Source organism: Caretta caretta, chromosome 3 (genome assembly GCF_965140235.1).
Source record: "Caretta caretta isolate rCarCar2 chromosome 3, rCarCar1.hap1, whole genome shotgun sequence".
Classification (NCBI taxonomy): domain Eukaryota; kingdom Metazoa; phylum Chordata; order Testudines; family Cheloniidae; genus Caretta; species Caretta caretta.
In genome coordinates this window covers 199,354,557-199,380,612 of record NC_134208.1, presented here as the reverse complement: position 1 = coordinate 199,380,612, position 26,056 = coordinate 199,354,557, and the positions used below count along the sequence as shown (strand labels likewise).

General features: G+C 40.6%; 1 protein-coding gene across 9 annotated transcripts in view; it reads right to left on the bottom strand.

Annotated features, from left to right (window-relative positions):
• Positions 1-4,962: 4,962 nt before the first annotated feature.
• The window catches only part of SEL1L2 (SEL1L2 adaptor subunit of SYVN1 ubiquitin ligase), an 81,854-nt gene continuing 60,760 nt past the window's right edge, over positions 4,963-26,056 (bottom strand). For 5 of the 9 annotated variants that reach the window (XM_075127232.1, XM_075127239.1, XM_075127238.1 and 2 more), the window contains 8 exons: positions 21,964-22,026; positions 21,280-21,367; positions 20,902-21,050; positions 18,296-18,461; positions 18,131-18,205; positions 14,135-14,304; positions 6,837-6,965; positions 4,963-5,162 (listed from right to left, as the gene is read on the bottom strand). In XM_075127232.1, the coding sequence (XP_074983333.1) occupies positions 5,046-5,162; positions 6,837-6,965; positions 14,135-14,304; positions 18,131-18,205; positions 18,296-18,461; positions 20,902-21,050; positions 21,280-21,367; positions 21,964-22,026 (957 nt within the window). In that variant the 3' untranslated portion in view covers positions 4,963-5,045. The remainder of the gene's footprint in view (positions 5,163-6,836; positions 6,966-14,134; positions 14,305-18,130; positions 18,206-18,295; positions 18,462-20,901; positions 21,051-21,279; positions 21,368-21,963; positions 22,027-26,056) is intronic. The other 4 variants (XM_075127234.1, XM_048842604.2, XM_075127237.1 and 1 more) reach the window with 3 other exon arrangements.

The following is a 26,056-nucleotide window of genomic DNA, read 5'->3' as shown; positions in this document are numbered from 1 at the left end:
GCTGGACTTTACTAAAACTAGACAAGCCATTTACAACACACACTTTGCTTCTCTACAAAAGAAAAAGGACACTAAACTATCTAAACTACTACATGCTACAAGGGGCCACAGCAATGGTTCCCTCAATCCACCCAGCAATATTGTTAACCTATCCAACTATATTCTTAGCCCAGCAGAAGCAGCTGTCCTATCTCAGGGCCTCTCCTTCTGCCCCTCCACCGCCACAAACATGATACAGTTCTGTGGTGACCTAGAATCCTATTTTCGACATCTCTGACTCAAGGAATATTTCCAACACACCTCTGAACAACATACTAATCCACAGAGACCTCCCTACCAACACTACAAAAAGAAGGATTCTAGGTGGACTCCTCCTGAAGGGCGAGACAGCAGACTGGACTTCTACATAGAGTGCTTCCGCCGACGTGCACGGGCTGAAATTGTGGAAAAGCAGCATCACTTGCCCCACAACCTCAGCCATGCAGAACACAATGCCATCCACAGCCTCAGAAACAACTCTGACATCATAATCAAAAAGGCTGACAAAGGAGTGCTGTTGTCATCATGAATAGGTCGGAATATGAACAAGAGGCTGCTCGGCAGCTCTCCAACACCACTTTCTACAAGCCATTACCCTCTGATCCCACTGAGAGTTACCAAAAGAAACTACAGCATTTGCTCAAGAAACTCCCTGAAAAAGCACAAGATCAAATCCGCACAGACACACCCCTGGAACCCCGACCTGGGATATTCTATCTACAACCCAAGATCCATAAACCTGGAAATCCTGGGCACCCCATCATCTCAGGCATTGGCACTCTGACAGCAGGATTGTCTGGCTATGTAGACTCCCTCCTCAGGCCCTGCGCTACCAGGACTCCCAGCTACCTTCGAGACACCACTGACTTCCTGAGGAAACTACAATCCATCGGTGATCTTCCTGATAACACCATCCTGGCCACTATGGATGTAGAAGCCCTCTACACCAACATTCCATACAAAGATGGACTACAAGCCATCAAGAACACTATCCCCGATAATGTCACGGCTAACCTGATGGCTGAATTTTGACTTTGTCCTTACCCATAACTATTTTACATTTGGGGACAATGTATACCTTCAAATCAGTGGCACTGCTATGGGTACCCGCATGGCCCCACAGTATGCCAACATTTTTAGGGCTGACTTAGAACAACGCTTCCTCAGCTCTCGTCCCCTAACGCCCCTACTCTACTTGCGCTATATTGATGACATCTTCATCATCTGGACCCATGGAAAAGAAGCCCTTGAGGAATTCCACCATGATTTCAACAATTTCCATCCCACCATCAACCTCAGCCTGGTCCAGTCCACACAAGAGATCCACTTCCTGGACACTACAGTGCTAATAAACAATGGTCACATAAACACCACCCTATACTGGAAACCTACTGACCGCTATTCCTACCTACATGCCTCCAGCTTTCACCCTGACCACACCACACGATCCATTGTCTACAGCCAAGCTCTGCGATACAACCGCATTTGCTCCAACCCCTCAGACAGAGACAAACACCTACAAGATCTCTAACAAGCATTCTTACAACTACAATACCCACCTGCGGAAGTGAAGAAACAGATTGATAGAGCCAGAAGAGTTCCCAGAAGTCACCTACTACAGGACAGGCCTAACAAAGAAAATAACAGAACGCCACAGGCCGTCACCTTCAGCCCCCAACTAAAACCCTTCCAATGGATTAACAAGGATCTACAACCTATCTTGAAGGATGACCCAACACTCTCACAAATCTTGGGAGACAGGCCAGTCCTTGCCTACAGACAGCCCCGCAACCTGAAGCGAACACTCACCAGCAACCACACACCACACAATAGAACCACTAACCCAGGAACCTATCCTTGCAACAAAGCCCGTTGCCAACCGTGCCCACATATCTATTCAGGGGACACCATCACAGGGCCTAATCACATCAGCCACATTATCAGAGGCTCGTTCACCTGCACATCCACCAATGTGATATATGCCATCATGTGCCAGCAATGCCCCTCTGCCATGTACATTGGTCAAACTGGACAGTCTCTACGTAAAAGAATAAATGGACACAAATCAGATGTCAAGAATTATAACATTCATAAACCAGTCGGAGAACACTTCAATCTCTCTGGTCACGCGATTACAGACATGAAAGTTGCGATATTACAACAGAAAAACTTCAAATCCAGACTCCAGCGAGAGACTGCTGAATTGGAATTCATTTGCAAATTGGATACAATTAACTGAGGCTTGAATAGAGACTGGGAGTGGCTAAGTCATTATGCAAGGTAACCTATTTCCCCTTGATTTCCCCCCCCCTCCCCCTTTCTCAGATGTTCTTGTTAAACCCTGGATTTGTGCTGGAAATGGCCCACCTTGATTATCATACACATTGTAAGGAGAGTGATCACTTTAGATAAGCTATTACCAACAGGAGAGTGGGTTTTTGGGGAGGGGTGTGGGGGTTGAGAAAACCTGGATTTGTGCTGGAAATGGCCCACCTTGATTATCATACACATTGTAAGGAGAGTGATCACTTTACATAAGCTATTACCAGCAGGAGAGTGGGGTGGGGGGAGAGAAAACCTTTTGTAGTGATAATCACCCATTTTTTCATGGTTTGTGTGTATAAAAACGTCTTCTGTATTTTCCACAGTATGCATCCGATGAAGTGAGCTGTAGCTCACGAAAGCTTATGCTCAAATAGTTCATCTCTAAGGTGCCACGAGTACTCCTTTTCTTTTTCCAAATACAGACTAACACGGCTGTTACTCTGAAACCTGTCATTGTCTTTCAAAGTACTTTGGAAATAACTCCTCGGTGGGGAAACCACATTCCATTTTCACAGTGCGGTAATTCCTGTCTGGCTGACACACGCATCTTAACAATAATTTTAGTTTACGTCCATAACTTTCCATCAGTTGCTTGCACCTACATTATGTGATAAGTGAACCATGAGCTTTTCTTTGACACTTTGCATGACACTTATCAGGTACATTTCATGTCATTAGAGAATTAGGGTACACTTGAATTTGAACTGGTTAATCCAGTTGCAATTCATTGCTATCTATCAGGATGCCCCTTGCTCTCTGCCCTTTTTCTTTCCTTTCCATTTGAGAAGGAAAAGATCTATTTGGTATTCAGTTCATTTTCTTATGCTATTGAATATTTTGACCAGTCCAACAATCAAGAAGGCTCTGACTAAATAAAAATTCTGATGTATAGTCTAGACTTTTCCCTCTCTTAACTTTGTTCATTTACCCTAAATTCTAACACCCTTACAATTTCCTTAGTGCTTAAGAATTTCATGTGTTTGAAAATCTTTGTTAGGACAACTTTCCACAAGTGACTAGTACTGCTAGGAGGCCTCAATTTGACTGCCCAATTTGATATCTTTAAAAATAACTGCTTTTTTCCATGGGGCAGGTGCTCAGTTTTTGAAAACCAGGCCCCTTAAGGCATGTTGAGCTCAGCATGCAAAATTACTAGTCATTTTAGAACTTCTGGGGGTTATTGATGTTTAAGCATTTTTTTTCTAATTGTAACTCATGCAGTAAATCAGTGTCTGTAGGCCATTAATCACTTGATGTTTCTCTGAATGCCATCCAATTTGTTTTTCTTTGTAGATGTGCTCTCACCACTATATTGTAAAGAGATTCTTGTTCCCCTGGTCAGTTAAGTAAGTGAAACTTGTGCACACAATCAAAAATCCTGTTGATTGTATTGTCTGCACTGCTTGGTTCAGTGCAAGTTCATGGTCTAATTAAAAAAACCTTCCACTTTTATGTTAGTTCATTTTTGATATTGCTGTTCTTGCCAATATATTAGAGTGTTTGCTAATATTGGGAATATCTTCTTGTTACATTTGTGTATATGTGCACTGTTATTTTAAAAAATGTAAAAGTTTTAAAATTGGTCTCACTCATTTAACAAACATTTTGTCTTCTATTTTTCCAAGATACAAGTCCTTTGGAGCCAGATTGGGGATCCTTTATTCATCCTCAGGGGCACTTAATCACTGGCATGGTTTAGTTGAAATCAGTGTGACTAATTGGATGAGTATGTGCCTTTTATTATTTCCTGCACATATTAACTACTACTCCTAAGAGGGGCAGAAGTTACAAAGAGGAACTGACAGAAGTTAGATCACAAATCAGGAGCTACTAGTAGCATTAAATAGGAGATAAATATCGTGCTTGTTTATTGAGGCCTCAAGAGAAAAGGAACTGGTGGCTTGACAAAACAAGTGATGTATGTTCAGGACAGATACAAAATGATCACACATACAGAAGTCTTCTCCTCTAGAAAAATGATTTTCTTCAGTGTCATGCTAGAGGTCTGATCTTCCACCATTGGTGTCCAGGAATATGTTGCCACTAACAATGAATGCAGGACCAGGCTCTCTGTTAGCTAGTAGAAACTCTAGTGAATGTCATGCCTACTTAATTAGAGCAATAATCTGGTAACAAACTGCAGAGAAACTATTTCAGTGACTGACAATGGATTAATGGCATATTTGGTCTGTTGAAATGGAACATGTGAACCCATTCAGAGTAATTAAAACCTGTTGGGGCTGTCTAGCTTCCAACTGGCAGCTTTTTGTTAATTCTTTCTGCTTTCCTTTTGTATGTTGGCACACTGAGCTGATCTTTTACTATAATTCTTTAAAATAAGCAGGTAAACAATATTTAAGTAACTTATGAAATAAGGGATTTTTTCTGCACAGCATACTCCTGAGAATTGGGATAGCTGGTTATCTGCTGTGTATGTGTCCATCAGCGGGCAAATGAAAGATTTTGCTGTACTGACAGGCTTTAGTTTCTGTAAGCAAATTATCCATTTTAAATTAAGAACCTAATTTTCTGTAATGTTACTAACTTTCCCTAGAGCTACACGTATTTTCACTTTGTTCCATAAGTATTAGAAAGAGATGTTAGAAAAATGAGTAATAGAATTTTTATTTAGAATATAAAGGAAACTACCAAAAGATTTTCACGTTAACATTTTCCCAGTTCTACCTATTTCTTATCAGTAGTACAAGCAAAATAACTATGACTACCAGTGCAAACAGATCCCAATGTGGTCGCAGCACGGTGTCCAGTTTTGACATTTTCCAACTTGAAGTAAACTGCTAGGAAAGAAAGGAAGAGCTCAGTAACACAGAGAATACTTTTTTACATGCAAAATAGAAGCTATTTTTAAAAAGTGTAAAATGAAAGCATTATGCTCTTTTTAATGAGGTTTTAGACAATGCTAGGATTGGTAAACTTAAATCAGGGAAAGTTGTATAATATGGTAAGCACAGAAGAATAAAGCCTATAATAAGAACGTAATGGCCATACTGGGTCAGATCAATGGTCCATCTAGCCCACTATCCTGTCTTCCAAGAGTGGCCAATGCCAGGTGCTTCAGAGGGAATGAACAGAACAGGGCAATTTACGCATGATGCATCGCCTGTCATCTGCTCCCAGCTTCTGGCAGTTCGGATATATCTACACTGCAATTAAAAAGCTGCCGCTGGTCCATGCCATCTGACTTGGGCTGCAGGGCTGTTTAATTGCAGTGTAAATGCCCAGGCTTGGGCTGGAGCTCAGGGTCTAGAACCCTGCGAGGTGGAAGGATCCCAGAGCTCGGGCTGCAGCCTGAGCCAGAACATCTACACCACAGTTAAACAGTCCCTTAGCCCAAGCCCTGTGAGCCTGAGTCGACTGGCACAGCCAGTTGGGGGTATCTAGTTGCAGTGTAGACATACCCTTAGAGGCTTAGGACACCTAGAGTATGGGGTTGCATCCCAGATCATCTTGGCTAATAGCCATTAATGGACTTATCCTCCATGAACTTATCTAATTCTTTTTTGAACCCACAATTCTATAAAACAGACATTCTGAGTTTACCTGTTTTTTTGCTTTGTGTATAGGGCATCTATAATGGGGTGCACAAGTCCTGCATGTCTCCAAGGCAGCACCCAGCTTGCTTACTGTGTGGAAATGCCCAACAGATTGGGAGGCAGTATAGGAACAGCTTCAAACTACCAGTATTGCAGGAAGGAACCAATGCTATTCCTAGCGAAATTGGGATTATAGGTTGTATTCCCAAACCTCAGATTCTGATAGGATTTGGTGGAGTTGTTTCAGAATAGGTGAGCAGAAGTACTTCCTTTCACTGTGTGAAGTGGAGGGACAAGCAGCTGGGTTTTCTAGTTAATAGCTAATCAAGGTATGGAGGGATGTGAAGGAATCCATTGTGGAAAGGTTTATTACAGCTTAAATCCGTGTCCTGGCAAAAGATGACTGGACTAGTCCCCTGGATCTCATCAGCACTATGCTACTCCTGGGTTTTTGGGAGGAGATTGCTTAAGAATAAGCAAGGACTCCTCTCCCTTCAGATGAGCATAATGTGCTCCCAGGTCCTGATGAGCTGATGCTTTTCACCATAAGGGCACCACATTGCCACTAAACTTGGCAGACTTGAAGTCAAACTACAGATTTGAGGGGCTTCAAGTCACATGCACTTTAATTTACAACTAAAATTATGGTTTTGCTTTTGTAGGGTGTTCTGCATTTGTACAAATGGAAATTTCGGTATGAGGATGGGGAGAGAATAGATCGTGCAATTTGTATGACAAGTCTTATGGTGGGCCTATTTTTACTGAAACAGGACTTATTATGTAATATACCCAGGATCTGGAAGAGGTGCAATAAGCAAATCTAAAAGTATACAATAGAATGTAAAAAAGCAATTTCACAAGAAAAATATCGGAATTAGCCCTGATAAAAGCATGTCAGTATGTCCAAATCATACTTACCTTGAAAAGTTGCATCTCACTGAATAGAAGCTTAACTTCTAGCTTCATACGTGCCAAGAACACTGGAATGGAAGCATCTGGGTTTGTTTGTGCTGCGAGGTCATACCACCTTTTAGCCAAATGTATATCCTTTTAAAAAAAAAAGAGCGTGTGTGTCTCTTTTACTTAGAACATGTGGAATTTGCTTAAATGAATGTTGTGATGCTTTAGCTAATCTTCAAAGCATTTCTACTGTTTGTCTTTTAGGTTTCTGCTTGTCAAGTATTTTTGTAGCTTACTGTGTGTATCATAAAGGATATACTAAGCTATAATAGTACTTGAAACGCATAAACCTTAGATTCATGTATAAATGTTGGCATGAGATAAAAATGGATTTTGTTTACATTTAATTTGTGTGCCTACTTTCTACAAACTCATTTTCAACCCCCACAACCTCTCAGTTCATTTGTCTTGTGTGTATAAATGGTCTTCTGAATTCAGTAGGAAGTCAAGTTGAAGTCAGCATTTGATCCTGTATACTTAAAATAGGCAGTCAGACATTTTAAATTATCTAATTAAGCAGTAATTCTTTAAATCTAAAGCTAGAAATACAGCCACTCAATTACCTGGTTTTCTGACAAAAATTAATAACTAGATGTATACAAAAATTAGTCCATAAATTTAATGGACAATTTCTTAGTCTAATACCCTCAATTTTAGCTAGCATATTCATGTCGTGATAGAACCAATTAGTAACTTTGCCCCATCAGCTACTTTCTCAGCAAGGCACATTTTGGTAAAATATTTATGTAGTTAGTAAAGTACTAGAATCTTTCGAAAGGCATTGATCTAGCTAGGCTTGTCAAGTGTGGTTGCTCGTGCTGCTCATCATCTCTTCTTGGTTAGTTTCTCCTGTTTAGTTTATTTTTAATGCATAGTTGTCTGCAAATTTCTACTTAATAATTATTAGTAATGAGTAGAAATTCAATTTGGATGCTTATCTCAAACTTACTCTGATCTTAGACATCAGGCTGTAAATATTGCTAGTACAGGATTTCTTCTACAATTCCAGCACTCCTTTTTCCCCATAAGATCAAAAATACTATCCATTCTTAACTGAACGTGCAGTATTTCAGTTAAAGATAGTTGAATTAATCTTGCCTAACTTAAATACCACTCCAAGGTTTCAAAACTTGAACACTAGTATGTTTGGATTCCACTTAGGAGAGGCTGGAAAAGGAAACGGGTTTTATCTCTAATATAATGGTTCTCAAAGTGTGATCCATGGAGCTATTATATCACAATGGCATCTGCAAGTTGTCAGACAATTACTGCTTCATGTTTGCTGAAGCCTAGTCAAAGACTCTTCAGAATGTCCAGACCAATGAAAGGTTTCAGAGTAGCAGCCGTGTTAGTCTGTATCCGCAAAAAGAAAAGGAGGACTTGTGGCACCTTAGAAACTAACAAATTTATTTGAGCATAAGCTTTCGTGTGCTGAGCTATAGCTCACGAAAGCTTATGCTCAAATACATTTGTTAGTCTCCAAGGTGCCACAAGTCCTCCTTTTCTTTTTGCAGACCAATGAAGAAACCCAAAGAACAAGCTACTCTTTCCAGCCTCAAGAGCTGCTTCATGTCTTTGTCAGGATTTTCTTTGGTGAAAATTCACTTAACCATGGTTGTTTTCTAAGCTGAAAGTGATCTGCAGAGATTCAAGTAGTGGGTGTTACAGGTAATAAGAGAAGAACTTGTATCAAACAAAGTCCTCCTTCCAGGTAGAGCATAGACAGTACAGATACAGCATGGGCAGACAGAACCAAGAAGCGCCACACAGTTTATTGAAGTGAATTTTTGGTCCATCTTTTGGTCTGTCTTTTACATTACTTTTTAATCTAACCAAGAACTTCAGTTTTCACAAGCAAGGTGTGGAATTGAGGTTGGGAAGGGAGGTGACCACAAGAGGCTCCTTTTCCATATCCTGCAATGTTTCTCGTGTAAATTTGAGAACCCCTGTTGGATGTATGCAATAAATGTAGCAGAGTCATAAAGGAGCTATATTAGGAAGGTCAGCGCTGATCACTCCTTAAGATTAATCTTATTATCTTTCCAACCTATTTATTTTACATTTTACAAACCTATCTTCATTTTCCCCACTTCCCTTCATTAAGAGTGATATAACTTGGGGGGAGGAACCTCTCTAACAAAACAAACCTGAAATATATTTGAGATGGGGGAGAGGCAGAAGAGGCCTAATGAACCTTTATCTTACCATAGTACAGGGCAAGAGGATTTCTGGAGAGCATGGTGGGCCAAACAGGCACTGCTACTGATCATCTCCAATCGGAGGCACATGGGGCATGCACACACCTGAAGCAGAACATACTATCCAAAGAAGAATGAGGCTCAGGATGAAAAGGAGAGCTACATAAAAGAAAGATGGAATATAGATGTACCATGGTTAGTTGGGGTGCAGAGTGGATTGGGGAGAGTTTCCCCCATGGTTGGGGGGAAAAGAAGCAGAAGTGATACCACTTAATTTCTTACACCATTTTTTCAAAGAAACAGAAAAAACAGATAGATGAAGAGAGAGGGAACTAAACCAAGAAGGAAAGTTGAACAGCAGATTTCGGTGAAAGTGATCATGAAATGGTAGCGTTTATGATTCTAAGGAATGGTAGAAGGGAGAACAGCAAAATAAATACAATGGATTTCAAGAAGGCAGACTTTATCAAACTCAGGGAGTTGGTAGGTAAGATCCCAGGGGAAGCAAGTCGAAGAGGAAAAACAATTGGCAGTTTTTCAAAAAGACATTATTAAGGGCACAAGAGCAATCTATCCCACTGAGTAGGAAAGATAGGAAGTATGGAAACAGACCACCCTGGCTTAACCAGGAGCTCTTCAATGATTTAAAAATCAAAGAAAAGTCCTACAAAAAGTGGAAACTAGGTCAAATTACAAAGGATGAATATAAACAAATAACACAAGTATGTAGGGACAAAATTAGTAAGGCCAAGGCACAAAAGAGATCAAACTAGCTAGAGACATACAGGGTAACAAGAAAACCTTCTACAAATACATCACAAGCAAGAGGAAGACCAAGGACAGGGTAGGCCTGTTACTCAATGGGGGGTAAAAATAATAACATTAAATGTGGAAATGGCAGAGGTGCTTAATGACTTCTTTGTTCCAGTTTTCACCAAGAAGGTTGGTGGTGATTGGACGTCGAGCATAATAAATGCCAGTAAAAGTGAGATAGGATCAGAGGCTAAAATAGGAAAATGAACAAGTTAAAAATTACTTAGACAAATTAGATGTCTTCAAGTCACCAGGGCCTGATGAATTGCATCCTAGAATACTCAAGGAGCTGACTGAGGAGATATCTGAGCCATTAGCGATTATCTTTGAAAAGTCATGGAAGATGGGAGAGATTCCAGAAGACTGGAAAAGGGCAAATATAGTGCCAATCTATAAGAAGGGAAATAAGCACAACCTGAGGAATTACAGACTAGTCATCTTAACTTCTGTACCTGGAAAGATAATGGAGCAAATAGTTAAGCAATCAATTTGCAAACATCTAGAAGATAATAAGGTGATAAGTAACAGTCAGCATGGATTTGTCAAGAAGAAATCATGTCAAACCAACCTGATACCCTTTCAAAGAAAGCTAACAAGCCTTGTGGATGGGGGGAACCGGTAAACATGGTATATGTTGACTTTAGTAAAGCTTTTGATACTGTCTCACATGACCTTGAACAAACTAGGGAAATGCAACCTAGATGGAACTACTAAAGGTGTTGAAAAACTGGTTGGAAAACCATTCCCAGAGAGTAGTTATCAGTGGTTCAGTATCATGCTAGAAGCGCATAATCAGTGGGGTCCTGCAAGGATCAGTTTTGGGTCCGGTTCTGTTCAATATCTTCATCAACAATTTAGCTAATGTCATAGAGAGTTATACTTATAAAGTTTGCAGACACTACCAAGCTGGGAGGAGTTGCAAGTGCTTTGAAGGATAAGATTTAAATTCAAAATTATCTGGACAAACTGGAGAAATGGTCTGAAGTAAATCGGATGAAATTCAATAAAGATAAATGCAAAGTATGCCACTTAGGAAGGACCAATCAGTTGCACACATACAAAAGGGAAATGACTGCCTAGGAAGGAGTACTGCAGAAAGGGATCTGGGGGTCATAGTGGACCACAAGCTAAATATGAGTCAACAGTGTAACACTGTTGCAAAGAAAGCAAACATCATTGTTGTATGTAGTAGCAGGAGTGTTGTAAGCAAGACTCGAGAAGTAACTCTTCCGCTCTACTCTGCGCTGATTAGGCCTCAACTGGAGTATTGTGTCCAGTTCTGGGTGCCACATTTCAGGAAAGATGTGGACAAATTGGAGAAAGTCCAGAGAAGAGCAACAAAAATGATTAAAGGTCTAGAAAACATGACGGATGAGGTAAGATTGAAAAAACTGGGTTTGTTTAGTCTGGAAAAGAGAAGACTGAGAGGGGACATGATAACAGTCTTCAAGTACATAAAAGGCGGTTAGGAGAAGGAGAGAGAAAAATTGTTCTTCTTAACCTCTGAGGATAGAAGCAATGGGCTTAAATTGCAGCAAGGGAGATTTAGGTTAGACATTAGGGAAAACTTCCTAAATGTCAGAGTGGTTAAGCACTGGAATAAATTGTCTAGGGAGGTTGTGGAATCTCCATCACTGGAGATTTTTAAGAGCAGGTTAGACAAACACCTGTCAGGGATGGTCTAGATAATACTTAGTCCTGCCATGAGTGCAGGGGACTGGACTAGATGACCTCTTGAGTTCCCTTCCCAGTCCTATGATTTCTTGTATCAACCTTTAAGCCCTGATCAAAGTTTAATTTAATAATGATCTGTTTTTATAAATTTTATTTCTTAAAATTCAAACTGTAATTGAAAAGCAATCCATAAAAGTAAAGAAGTATAAGGGCTTAAAGATGACACTCTCCCCTTATGGGCTACAATAATTCAGCTTGTTCTGTCTGTATAAGAATGACCAGCTTTGCTCTTATTTTTACCAAATTAGTTTTTTATTTTCTGCTTATAGAATATCTGCAAAACAACTTTAATCTCCTCAAATTGGCTGATTTTGGGACAAATACGCTGATCTCAAGACTTTGGCATTCATTCACTTTCCACAAGCATCCATGCTGGTCAAACTCAATTATTCAAATATTTGCAGTAAGTATTTAATGCAAAGGGGCATTAGCATGGCCGCAGCAGATTTACTGAAAAATGTAACCAAATATTCGTGATGCTTTTCACTATTTGCCCTCTCCTAACAATACTTTCGAAAGTACTCTGAATTCCTTAGCTGAAAAGCATTATTATAAATGTGAACAATGACTCTGCTTAACAAGAGATTTAAATAATTATTATTAATATTTATTAATGTTAATATTGCTAATATTAACCATTAAATATTAATAAAGTTAGTCAAATAGAATAAGGGCCAAATCATCAGAAGTATTTGCATATGACAGGATAGCTAATAGACTTACCTTTAAATTTGCCCATGCACTCATATTCATTAGATACGTAGCTCATCTTTATGCAATTTCTGTAATTGTTCATGCCATTGTGGCAATTTTGTGCATTAATTAGTTACATAATTGCATGCATACACCTCGAAAAATCTGGCTCTGAAACCTTGCCCAAGGTCACAAAAATATGTGGCTAAGTCAGGGACACATTGCCTAACTCTTGGGCCTCACTTTGATTACATTCTTCCTCCTAGGGCTTCATCCTTCCCTCCCATAGGGGAATCCCCAGGAGGGAAAAACTGCTAAAAACAACCCCCAAAACTTCTAGTGGTAACTATACATGCTGCTCTTGGGAGTGGGATTTGTATCCTCAACAAGGGGACAGAAGGTGTGGACAATACAGTGGAGTCTGAGAATCCACAGAGATATCAGGCTATATTCCAGTGGATCCCAGACATCCTCAGGGCTTAGAGGTCTAGTTTGTCAAGGCAACATATGCCTGTTGACTGCATGACTTCTGCAAACTAAGGGCAGAAGGCGTATAGAGACATTTAAAGTGAATTTGATTGAGCTTTGCTCATAAGCCATACCATACTGAAACAGCTTACTGCTACTCATAGATGGAGGAGGCGCAAAGCTTGCGAAGTTACTTGGAAGGAAAAGAAAATCAGGAACAGTAGGAAAAGCTTCTGAGTGTGACTCTTTGCTGAAAAGTGACTGATGATGGCATAATGTGGTTGCATGTTTGTCTTAGTTATGTGCCCAGTTTAGAAGAAGAGATGCTTCTTCTGACAGTCCTTCAAACTTGCCTGAGATATGACTCAAGCTACCATCTTTGCTTCTTGTCACTATTACCAGTAATAAAAGTTCTGTAGTCCAAATAGTGAAGCCCCACTGTCTTCAGTGGGTCTAAATGACTGAAACGGCTTGGAACTTTGTAAATAATTCCTGTATAAGAGTGAATAGAATCCTGCTCATTTTACCATAGCTGTATTAGCTACACAGGCAACAGAGGTGATGATTAAAAGGGTGACCTTCTTACTATAATTTTTAAGACTAGAAGTGGTCTGCTTCCATTATAGAGGCACCACCTCTGGGTAGGCGGATGCACGAGAGTGGGGGGAAAGGATGGATGGTGGCTCTCTGAAAGAAACCCCTGCCTGCCTTCTCCATATGTTCTTCTATCCCTTTGTGCAGCTGCTGGAGCTTACACATAAGCAGGAAGCCATACTAGCTTCTCTCTTTTCCCCTGGCATCACTCAGAGTTACAGTAGAGTATAGCATAACCACCTCTCTTCTAGTTCCACTAATCCAACCTCAGATCACTGGAGCCTTGCTTACTTCCCCATTACTTCCCCCTAAGAAGTGGAAGAATGAGAATCATCAGAAGAAGGGGCAATCAGCAGAGAAACCAATCAGAGAACCAGGCCCACGGCATTTGGAGACACGTCAGGTGAAGAACTAGTCTCATTGATATCAAGTGGTCATAGATCTTACAGATTGATCATGCACTGTTTAAAACTGAATTTCCATCTTTAGTGCACTAACTTTATTTTCATTTCTGATCCTTGTTTTTATGTGGCAAGGTAAAAGAGAACTCTCTTGGCCTTCACCATACCATCTATTATTTCATGTGTATCTCTTAGTCATAGCCTACTCTGTTTACCTAATTTTCCTTCACATGGGAGATTGTGTCTCAACCAGAATGTTACATTAGGATATTATAGCTATAATAGCTTTTCATTTCAACTATATCTATTAAGGTTAATTTTACACACAGATTGCACCACATGCAGTTCACATTACCTCTGGAATACCTAAACCATGTTCATACATATATGCCAGATTAAACATGGCTTGAGCGATGTGGTGATCAACTGCAAGGCTGTAATGAATTGCTGCTGTGACATAATCCTTCTTGGTTCCGTAACCGTAGAAGTGGTAATCTCCAGTTTTAACTCTAGCAAATGCATTGCCTGGTGGAATATTAAAAAGAAAAGTCACAACAAAAATCTAGTCTAAACTGTGCTTCTTGCAAACTTTCCTCCTCTAATAAAATTGTATTTTTCTCAAATATAATTAAAAATTAATAAAATGTAAATCTGAAGCATTATGGTTTCAGTTATCATAAAATTATTATAATTTGTAGAGTAGTCTAAGTGGGAAGGATTTGGGAAAAAACCAAGGTGTTGAGAGTACAGAAGTAGGAAGGAAGTCCCACATGTAAAGAATGGCATGGAAGAAGGTGTGAAGATAATGCGGGAGAAGAATAAGAAAGGGATTGACAGGAGGGCCTCTTGGAATGCAGAGAGCACAAAGGAAAGTAGGAGGACATTAACATTGAAATGTGTGTGGGGCAGAGTTGATATACAGCCTTGAAGGTGAAAGCTTGAATTTGATGTGAAAGACAAGAGAGGGATAAGAGAAAAAAAGGAAGCAATATGGTGGCAAGTAAGGACTGTGACAGCCATATTTTGGATAAATTAAGGGGGCAAGACAACAAGTTATGAGCAGCATGATATCAAAGGCAGGGGATGGAGAAGAAAGGGTAGATTTGTATGTGAAGGGAAAACAGACAATATAGCAATAGCCTGGGAGCGGAGGGGAAAAAACAATAAATATGATCCCTGTTTGAGCACCTTGGTGACAGGGAAACGAGTGGAAATTTTGACAGGAATGGAGAAGAGAAAGAGGAAATGTTTTAGTGCAAAACACTAGGGGAATTTAATTTTTCATTGTTTAGAGATAAAGCAGGATGAGATTACAGATATACAGCTGAAGATGTGAGACAGACTAGGGGAGGTATTGTCAGGAAGGGGGAGAGATCTGGGAATCACTGGAGTACAGATGACATTTGAAACCATGAGAACAGATGACATCACTTGGGAGTAAGGTATGAAGGAGACAGAAGTACATTCCTCAAAGGATGTCAACAGAGCAGGAAAAGGAAGCATGAGCTACTGACAGAAACAATGAGGTGTAGTTGGGGAGGAAAGAAGAGAAGTCTGGAGTTCCAAGGCTCCAAGGGAGAGAGGGAGGAGGAGAAGGAAGGAATGACTGAAAAGGTGAAAAATCCAGGAAAAGGAGACTAAAGAGGCCCTTAAACTTGACTAGGGGAGATCATTGGTGATCTTGGTAAGACCAATTTCATTGAAGTGAAGGAGACAAAAATATTGGTGCTGTAGATCCAGGAGGGATCTGGACATGTAGCAGCAGGAATAGCTTGCATATCCCAGGTGCTTGCAAATAGTGTATTTGGAGGCAAGAAAGCGGGAGATTTGGATTCAAAGCAGTAAAGGGGGAAGAAAGAAGGCATGGGATGGAAATAAGGTTATCAGGAATAGATCCAGTAGGGAAGGAGTATGAGAAGCTGCGCATGAGGGAGAGGCCAGGATTGAGAGTGGTGGCACCAGAAACAATAAGAGGGAGAGAGGACTAGTAGAAACTTGCATGAAGTCAGGCAAAGTGGCAGATGAATAAGTGGAAGATTACTGAAGTGAAAGCACTTGAAATGGCGGGTTCTTTCATGGATTCACACATGGCATCATTTTTCATTGGTGTCTGGTAAAGCCCGGGACTGTTTTTGATATGGACCTCACCACAGTTATCCATACCTTTTGTGATCTCTAGATTGGATTACTAAAATGTGGTGTACAGAGGGCTTCTCCTGAAAGATATTATACAAATCTCTTGAAGGCTTCATTAGGTTCTTGTTGGTTTCAGGACATATTCAAAATGTTGACATTCGTTACAAAGCTTTTTATGGCTTGGGTCTTGGCTACCTAGAAAACGGCTGTCTTCCCATGTGCCACTGCCACACGTTGTCAGTTGAGGGATCTTTTCCCCCCAACACTCTATTGCACTGAATGTCTGTGACTAGTGGCAAGCATCTTTTCATTTGAGGGTCATTGGCGGTGTAATTAGTTTCTCCTGTTATCCTGTGTGACAGAGCATTAGGGTCTAGGATCCTACACTGAGATGCAGAGGTATTTCTGCTGATTGACCAGAGCAGGTGAGTCCAATCAGCTGAAAGCTACAAGTATAAGGAGGAACTGAGTCTCTCTCCAGAAAGCAGGAAAATAGTGAACTTCCTATGTAGGGAGGAATTTTGGGAACAAATCAGACAGAAGTCTGTTTTATTGAGTTAAAAATGAAGGAAAACTTCAAAAAGGGTGTGAGTTTTGGAAACACTAACCTAAAGACTGTTTTCAGAGTAGCAGCCGTGTTAGTCTGTATCCGCAAAAAGAAAAGGAGGACTTGTGGCACCTTAGAGACTAACACATTTATTTGAGCATGAGCTTTCGTGAGCTACAGCTCACTTCATCGGATGCATTCAGTGGAAAATACAGCAGGGAGATTTATATCCATAGAGAACATGAAACAATGCGTGTTACCATACACACTGTAACGAGAGTGATCACTTAAGGTGAGCTATTAAGTATATAAATCTCCCCACTGTATTTTCCACTGAATGCATCCGATGAAGTGAGCTGTAGCTCACGAAAGCTCATGCTCAAATAAATGTGTTAGTCTCTAAGGTGCCACGAGTCCCCCTGTTCTTTCAACCTAAAGACTGTATGTGGATGCTATGTTGGGGACTCTAGTTGTGGTAGGCAGAAGACTAGTGACATAGTTACGTAGATTTTTAAAGCCAAAAGAGACCATTATGATCATCTAGTCTCAACCCTGGCCTAAAACAGATACTTACACCCACTAGTTTCTGCATCAAGCCCATAAATTCTGACTGAGCTGCAGAATTTTATAAAAAGACATCCAGTTTTGATTTAAAGATTTCAAATGACAGAATCCACCACAACCTTAGATGAGTTGTTCCAGTGGTTAATTACCTTCACTGTTAAAAATCTGCCTCTTATCGCTAGCCTGAAATCACCTGGTCTCAGTTTGCAACCACTGGATCTTGTTATGCCTTTGTCTGCTAAATTAAAGAGCCCTCTATTTTCAGGCTTGGTCTACCCCAGCATAATTATGTTGGTCAGGGATGTGAAAAAAACACACACCTGTGATATCTATGCCAATAAAACACCCAGTGTAGATGCAGAAGAATGCTTCTCTTGGTATAGCTAATGTCATTCAGGGAGGTGGTGTTTCTACACTGACAGAAAAACTCTTTCTGTCAGTATATGCGATGTCTACACTAGGGGGCTATGCTGGTGGAGCTATGACAACATAGGCTGTAGTGTAGATGTAGCCTCAGAAATCTTCTCCCCAAGTAGATACTTACAAACTATAAAGGAGGTTTTCTAGACCAAAATTATTCTTGAAGCTGTATTGCAGTAAAGCATACAAATAGTGCACATTTAACAAGTCAGCATATTGTACACACCTTTATGCTTCTAAATTTCCTATAATTTTTCTTAGTGAGTAGGTGTAAGTTTTTCTTGGTGTTCATTTAGCTAAAGAAACCATTTTTCGTAGGCAGTTTTAAAGTCTGAAGTTGAAGTTTTGTGATAAAGTACTCATGAATGAGGATTGAATCAGTGGAGGATAAATGAATAATTGAGTGTTTTAACCTAGAAATGTGAGAATTTCTCGAATGTTAGATTGTGTTTAACATGCCTAAGGCTGTAGTACAGATACCCTTTTAATTGTGAGTTAAATATGTGAGAATAAATCCCTTAATGATGTTAGCTTGATTATCTGATGTTTGTAATGCCATGTTCTTGGGCGACTGAGTGTTCATTTCTCTTTTGGCTGTACAATCTGAGGAACAGAGTTGAACAAAATCATACTTATAAGAGTGGACAGCTAACTACAAGTTATTTTTAACATGGTGTTCCATACCTTGAGCTGCAGCTCTGTTCCACAGGAGAAGTGCTAATGGATACATCTGATCATTACTGAGAATTTTAACCTGTTCTGTAAAAGAAAAATTTAATTTGCATAGCTTACAACAGCACTTGGACATACATATATAATGTATAGAGAAAATAATTTAACTTCTCTTACCAGATTCCAAAATGAAAGCTGAATTACTTTGAGCTACTTCATACCCCATTTCTGCTAATAATGCATATTGAATAAGAGATGAATCTATATTACCATCCTGGTAAGCAAAGTATGCAGTCAGGAATTTCTCAGACCAACTTCCTAGTTCACAAACACTTCGGTAAAGCTGAACAAAGGAACAGCGATAAAACAAACCCATGAGGTTTTACACTTCACCACAGGCAATAAATCTTAGGGGCTTTAGCTCCTGCTGGGAGACACCAGGGTTAAAGTTACAACATTTGTGTGCATTGTTTACCAAAAAGTTATGCCAAATTGCATCCTTAACTGATACAAAGAGTATTTAGTCGTTAAATGTCAGATGAATCCATATCTAATCTGACTCTAAAGTTGTTTCCTTAGTTGCATATAAAGAAAAATACACGGATAAAAACCAAAATGTTTTCTGTTATACAACAGTTATTTATTTTAAGATGCTCTGCTGAATATTAAGCCACAAATAAGATTGTAACTAGAGATGAGAGAAATTTGTCAGATGAATAGTTTATTCCCCCCAAAATGCAATTTTGTGTTGACAAAACTATTTGTGAATTTTACATATATTTGCCAAATACTATTGGACAAAATAAAATTTGTTGGGCTATATTCTCTAGGGGACTTAGGCACCATTCGCAAAAAAACCCATTGGTGATGCTCCCATTTGCCCCACATATCCAATAACTAGGACACTTGCCTGAGATGTGAGAGGTCAAGGTTTAAATCTCTACTCTGGAGCAGGGACTTGAACCCAGGTCTCCCCCTTGCAGCTGACTACCCTAAACACGAGGCTGCAGGCTGGGACTCTAGCAATCTCTCCTGTTGAAGCAGTTTCACTTTGTATAAATAATTATGGGAGCAGGAATTTGAACCTGGATTTCTCACATCCCACTTTTTTTGGCCCAATGGCTATTCAACTACACGGGACCCTCGCTAGAATGCAGGGTTCGGGATCCATGCGCGGTACTGCTTTAACGCGGGGACCGCGTTATAGCGGGGGCTGCGTTACCATGGATCCCAATTTAAATATTTAAATTTGGTATCCATCACCGCGACCACGCTATATGCGAATCCACACTATAGCGATGCGCGCTCTAGTGAGGGTCTGCTGTATTTAATACAAAGTGGAACAGCTTCAACAGGAGAAATTGAGAGGAACTCAACCCAGAATACCCTATTTTCATCTTTGTCCACATCTTATGCCACAAGGCAGCAACCCCAGTGCACTGGCCATTTGTGACTAGCATCTGCTGGTGAAATTCAACTCTGACTGGTTATGATATAGTAGTACTGCCACTATGTAACAATATTTTGGCATTTCCCCCCAGTGATCTTAAAGTACATCACAATTAAGCTGTGTATCACAGGATAGTGTCCCTCAGTATTGGGGGATAGGGGAACGCCACCCTGCTCTGCACTGTGGCTGATGGATAACTTTTTGCAAGATGTAAAGATTCCTATGGAAGAGTATGTCTTAGAGAAACAATTCTTATGTAACTATAAAAAGTCACACAATGCATATGTATTTCATAAGAAAGCCAGCAATGTAAAAAATCTAGATATAGTGCAAAAGTTGCCAGCTAACTGCCTGAGCTGAAAAGGGGCCAGTTAAACTGGATGTATTTATAGTACATGGAAGACTTGATAAAACTAGAACTGCCAATAAAATTCTAAAATAGGCATGAATAGTTGTGGGCAAAGAACAAAAACAGCCACAGCAAATCTTCCCTAAAATGTTTTATCAATAGTCAGATATACAAGTACTCAGGATTTCTTGAGATGAATGGTGCTAAGTTAAATCAACCCATGACATTTTAGGCAGACTCAACCTACTTTAAAAAAAAAGCATGAATGCCAAATTGATAAGAACCGTACTTACATTGTTAAATTAATTTGGTGAAGAGTTAGAAAATAGATTTAAAGATTGAGTCCAGTGCTGAGTGCTGTAATACTTTGGTTTAATTTCAGTTGTTGGGTTTGTGCTGGTGCTGGGTGGTGTCAATGGCCTGTGAGGTATAGGAGGTCAGACTGGATGATTTTGTGGTCCCTTCTGGCCTTAAACTCTATGGGAATGTCTACATAGCATTTTGGAGCAAAGCCTCCCAGCCTCCCTCCCTAGGCTTCAGAGCCCAAGCTCCAGCCCAAGCCACAACTTCAAACGCTATCTAGCCATCTATTTTTACAGCATTAGTGCGAGCCCCACTAGCACAAGTCTGTCAACCCGGGCTGGAAGGCTTACTCCAAAATGCTGTGTATACACGCTCTATGACTCTGTGGTGTAAAGGCCATCATACTGGCGTGCTATAGGTCACCCTCTACTCTAATTTACACTGGTCTTATCTGGAGCAACTCTACTGACATCAGTGGAGTTATTCTGGATTTAGACTAGTGCATCTGAAAACAGAATTTGGCCCAGATATGATCACTTTTCTCCTACTTCAGAAAATGCAGATTTCTGACTCTAAATCATAAAATATAGGCAACTTTCATAAAAATAGAAGTTAAAATAGTAATACAAATCCTGGCTATTCTATAACTAATCATAAATCTTTAAAAAATATAATATTTACCTCAACTGCATTTTGACATGATCTAAACACTCCAGTCCCTGCAGCATACATCTGAGCCAAATAATAAACAGCAATGGGTTGTCCATTTTGAGATGCCAAGTAAAAATATTTGAAGGCAAGTTTATAGTCTTTCCTTACTCCAGAGCCAGCTGCAAATCAAGTTGAGATTGGAGACTTCAGTTTTTGTAAAATTACAAACTACTGAATGCATCCGATGAAGTGAGCTGTAGCTCACGAAAGCTTATGCTCAAATAAATTGGTTAGTCTCTAAGGTGCCACAAGTACTCCTTTTCTTTTTGCAAATACAAACTAACACGGCTGCTACTCTGAAACTACTGATTCATGCAAATTTTTAATTAAAAAATGTACAGTACTTACAGTGATACATGACTCCTAGCTGGAACTGTGCATCTGCCAAACCTTTCTCAGCTGCTATATGAAAGTATTTAAAAGCTTCAGTATAGTTCTGAAAGGTAATTACTCTCCATTACTGAAAGTTCTAGGTACCTGCCAGCATGGTAAGAATTCTGTGCTCATGAAAAAGACAAGTTTTGTCCCACTTTTGAGTGGCACAATTTAATGACAGAATGTTATGCTGTATCCCAAACAAATGAAAAACAAAATCAAACTAACATTTTTCCCCAATGTGCAGCTTGTATAGTATCTGCTGAGATCAGGGTCCTGATTCTGATCTCACACCAGTTATACTCCATAGCGTTGAATGTAATAACACCTACCATCGTTTTTCATTTATTTAATTCGACTCTGGGCCTCATTCTGCTCAAAGTTACACTAGTATAAATCAGGAGGAGCTCCATTAAAGACACACAATGGTGTGTTCATGATAGTATTCAGAGTACGAGAAAAATTACTCATATTTGCAGTGCTATAAACATATTAGTTGTACCACTTGAATGAGCTATATTATAGTTATTTGAGCTATAATCTCCTATTAAAGAGTGTTTTAATCCATAGTTGATATTGATTAAACATTTTATTTTCTTGTATTTTTACTAGTTGTATTGCGAAAAACATATTTGAAGTGACTAAAATAATTCTTACCACTGGAACACCTTTTCCTTGAAAATAAAGAACGCCTAGCCCCCATAGTCCAACTGCATTACCCTAAAATAATGTATTAAGTTTGAATGTAATTTTTCATTAAGACACTGAAAAGCACTTGCAATAAAGAAAACACCTATCATATAAGTAACTAACCAATTAGCTATTCCTGCTTTTCTTTTACTATGATATAGTGAACTTAGAACTATGAATTCTGATAATGATTATGAATCAATGCTAAATTAGTATTCTTATTCTGATGAGTCTCATGACTGCTTGTAGAGAGACACCATACCATATGTTTAAAAAGTGGCTTTCATTTTTGTTATCCATATGTCATTTCATTGCCATTAATAAAAGTGGCTTCAGTGGATGGTAAAACTAGAGCAGGGTGTTCTCCTCCCTGCCCTCTTTCCCCCACAAAAACTACTACTAATAGGCCCTGACTGGATCTCAGGGGCACATGCAGGGAACGCACTGTTTGTGCAGGGATTTCCTCTCCCACTGGAAAAGGAGATTCTGACATGTCTATGGTAGCAACCCTCATTTTTTGACACTATGCAGGGGTCCCCGAGTGGCTGGACTAGAGGTAGACAGAAAAATTCTGATGAAACACTTTTTTTCAATCAGCATTTGCTGATTTGTCAATCTTTTGTGGAGATGGTTTGATTCTGATGATGTTTTGACAGAATCCTGCCTGGTTTGTTGCCTACTCAACTCCTCAGTAGCCTGGCTCCGCAGCATCTTGCCTCATAGGCTGACAGGGAGCCAGGAACCTGGGAACCACAGCTTCTCTTGATTCAGGCTTCCAGGGTCCCCAGCTCTGGGGCAGTCTGTTAGGTAGATTGCCCTGGGGGTGGGGTTCCATTCCCTTTTGGAGAGAACATCAACATTTGCGGTTTTCATTCTGAATTGGAATGAAACCAAATTTCAAAATATAAAAATTCCCTGAGAAACAGAATTAGCTTTTTCTGCGCAGCTGTAGTTTGGATTCACATGAAAAAGAAGGGGCTGGAAGGTGGTCAGTCTGGAGGAGATGTAGGCAGACAGGGGTGGGTGCACATTTTTCCTCCACTGGCTCTAGAGAGTTCAGGCTGTATTATTTCCATGCCATCCTCCCCATATTAGAAACCCTATTGTAATGTGGGGCATCTGAAAACAGCTGTCTGCTGAAAAAGCACAGTAGTGATCTCCATTCATGCTGTTCTGTTAGTAGATGTTGGGGGAGCATTAGCACACAGAGAGGTTCTGAGTGAATAGCCCCAAGAGACATTGGGGGGTCAAACCCATGTTCTGCTCTACAGTGGGGCACAAAGACCCCCCAACATAATGATTAGGGAGAAATCTCCACAAATAAAAGGAAGATTGTCCACCTCAGTTTCATTGCAGAAATTTCTTCGGTTTCACACCACAGATAGTGCCAGCCCAATACTAGATATTTCGAAAGTCCCTTTTTAATGCTCTATTTCAACAAGTGTTTGGTTCTGGTTACTCACTCTGGAAGATCTTATTTTGTTCTTTGAATATTTAGCAGAAACAATTGTGTTTTGGCCAAAGTAAGCGATCACCCAGTATTTAAGCTATTTAAGCTTATTTAAGCTAACTGACAAATGCTAACAGTCTTTCACCATCTTGGCTTTCTCATCTTGACTCTTTCCTTAGCTCTCTTTGATGTTCTCTAGTGCAATATGAGTTGTACACACACTCCTTCTCTATTCACTGATTATTAGATACAACAACTATTTAATTTGCCTTGTTTGTATCTTGGTAATACAGTATGTGATATACCCATGTGCATTTTAGCACAATGGGGTGAGTTAAGGATGAACTGACTCATAATTTGTTGACTCTGTCAGAACCACTTTTTTTCTGCATTGGTAGGAAGATGCATAAGATGACGGCATAGGTCTTTTTCATCTCCAATTTCTGTGACCCTGTGATTTTAAAACTTACTATGTAATTTAACATCAAAAAGCTCAATAAGATCCTATTTTGTATGCAGGTAGATCTGAATTTTTGTATTTGCTGAATCTATGTAGCCAGATGGAGATTTTGGATTCCTTTCTCACATTAATCAACAAGAAATCCAAAAAATACATGCCCTATGGATGGACTGGGGCAAATGACTCAAAATTTCAAATATGAGCGTAGGGAATCCCATTCTCCTGACCAAATAAAGCAATCACATACATATTAACAAACATTACCCTAATCAACAAGGAAGCCACTTTTGCTAAGAAGCAGCACATAGGTTTCATAGGAAAGGGGAGAAGAAGTGCTCCAGCATAATCTGTATACACTGAGTTGTCACAAGGTAAGATGGGAAAAATAAATTACAATATTCATACAGGCAAAAGACATGGTCATTAAAGCATGCTTTTCCTGTACTGCACTGGGATCAAATCCAAAACTTCCAGAGATAGGACCATGTCACAGGGTGGCTAGCCCCTTAATGGGACACAGGACCAGCCCCCTCCTGTAAAACAATGAGCTTGCCTCCCTACGTGGGGAGAATGAGGCTGTCAGGTGATTCACTCAGGCCTGGGGTAGATAAGGAAGAGGCCTGTAGAGAGAAGAGGGCTGATGGCTGGTGTTGGCAAATGCCTGCAGATACAACAGACAGCCATTCTTCCTGTACTAGTGTCTCCCTCACCTGCAGGGAACCCTGAGTGAGCAGATGAGGGAGACACTAGCACAGGAAGAATGGCTGTCTGCTGTTCTTTCCCGAATGGGGGAAGAATAAGAAAAAGATAGTAGTGGTCAGCTGAGGGAAGCTAAGGAAGGTTACAACCGATTGGTATTAAAACAGCCCTGAGAAAAACTGTGGGATTCCTCTGTGGAAAAGAGAAGATGGCACAGAACCAGAGAGAACAATTTATCAGATAGGAGGAACTGGGTCCAGCTAAGGACTGGGTGGAAGAGACTTTATTTTCAGTTGATTTTGGTTTTAATAAAGTAGACACCCTGAAGGGGAATCTTGTGCTATATCTTTAGACTAGGGTTGCCAACTTTCTAATCACACAAACACAAACACCCTTGCCCTGCTCCTGCCCCGCCCCTTCCCTAAGGCCCCGCCCCTCACTCACTCCATCCCACCTCCCTCCATCGCTTGCTGTCCTCCACCCTCACTCACTTTAACTGGGCTGGGGCAGAGGGTTGGAGTGTAGGAGTGGGTGAGGGCTCCAGCTGGGGGTGCAGGCTCCAGGGTAGAGCCAGAAATGAGGGGTTCAGGATGTGGGAGGGGGCTCCAGGCTGGGACCGGAGGTTGGGGTGTGGGAGGGAGGGAGGGGTCTGGCTGGGGGGCAGGCTCTGGGGTGGGGCTGGGGATGAGGGGTTTGGGGTGCTGGAGTGGGCTCTGGGCTGGGGCCAAGAGGTTCGGAGTGCAGGAGGGGGCTCAGGACTGGGGTAGGGAGTTGGGATGTGGGAAGGGGTTCAAGGTGCGTGCTCTTGGAGGGGGTTTGGATGCTCAGGCCTGGGGCAGGGGGTTGGGGTGTGGGAGGTGCCCTTCAACTAGGGGTGGAGCTCTTCTTGACCTGCTGCTCACAAACCGGGAAGAATTAATAGGGGAAGCAAAAGTGGATGGGAACCTGGGAGGCAGTGACCATGAGATGGTCGAGTTCAGGATCCTGACACAAGGAAGAAAGGAAAACAGCAGAATACAGACTACAGAATACAAACCCCAAAAGCAGACTTTGACTCCCTCCGGGAACTGATGGGCAGGATCCCTTGGAAGAATAACATGAGGGGGAAAGGAGTCCAGGAGAGCTGGCTGTATTTTAAGGAATCCTTATTGCGGTTACAGGGACAAACCATCCCAATGTGTAGAAAGAATAGTAAATATGGCAGGCGACCAGCTTGGCTTAACAGTGAAATCCTTGCTGATCTTAAACACAAAAAAGAGGCTTACAAGAAGTGGAAGATTGGACAAATGACCAGGGATGAGTATAAAAATATTGCTCAGGCATGTAGGAGTGAAATCAGGAAGGCTAAATCACACCTGGAGTTGCAGCTAGCGAGAGATGTTAAGAGTAACAAGAAGGGTTTCTTCAGGTATGTTGGCAACAAGAAGAAAGTCAAGGAAAGTGTGGGCCCC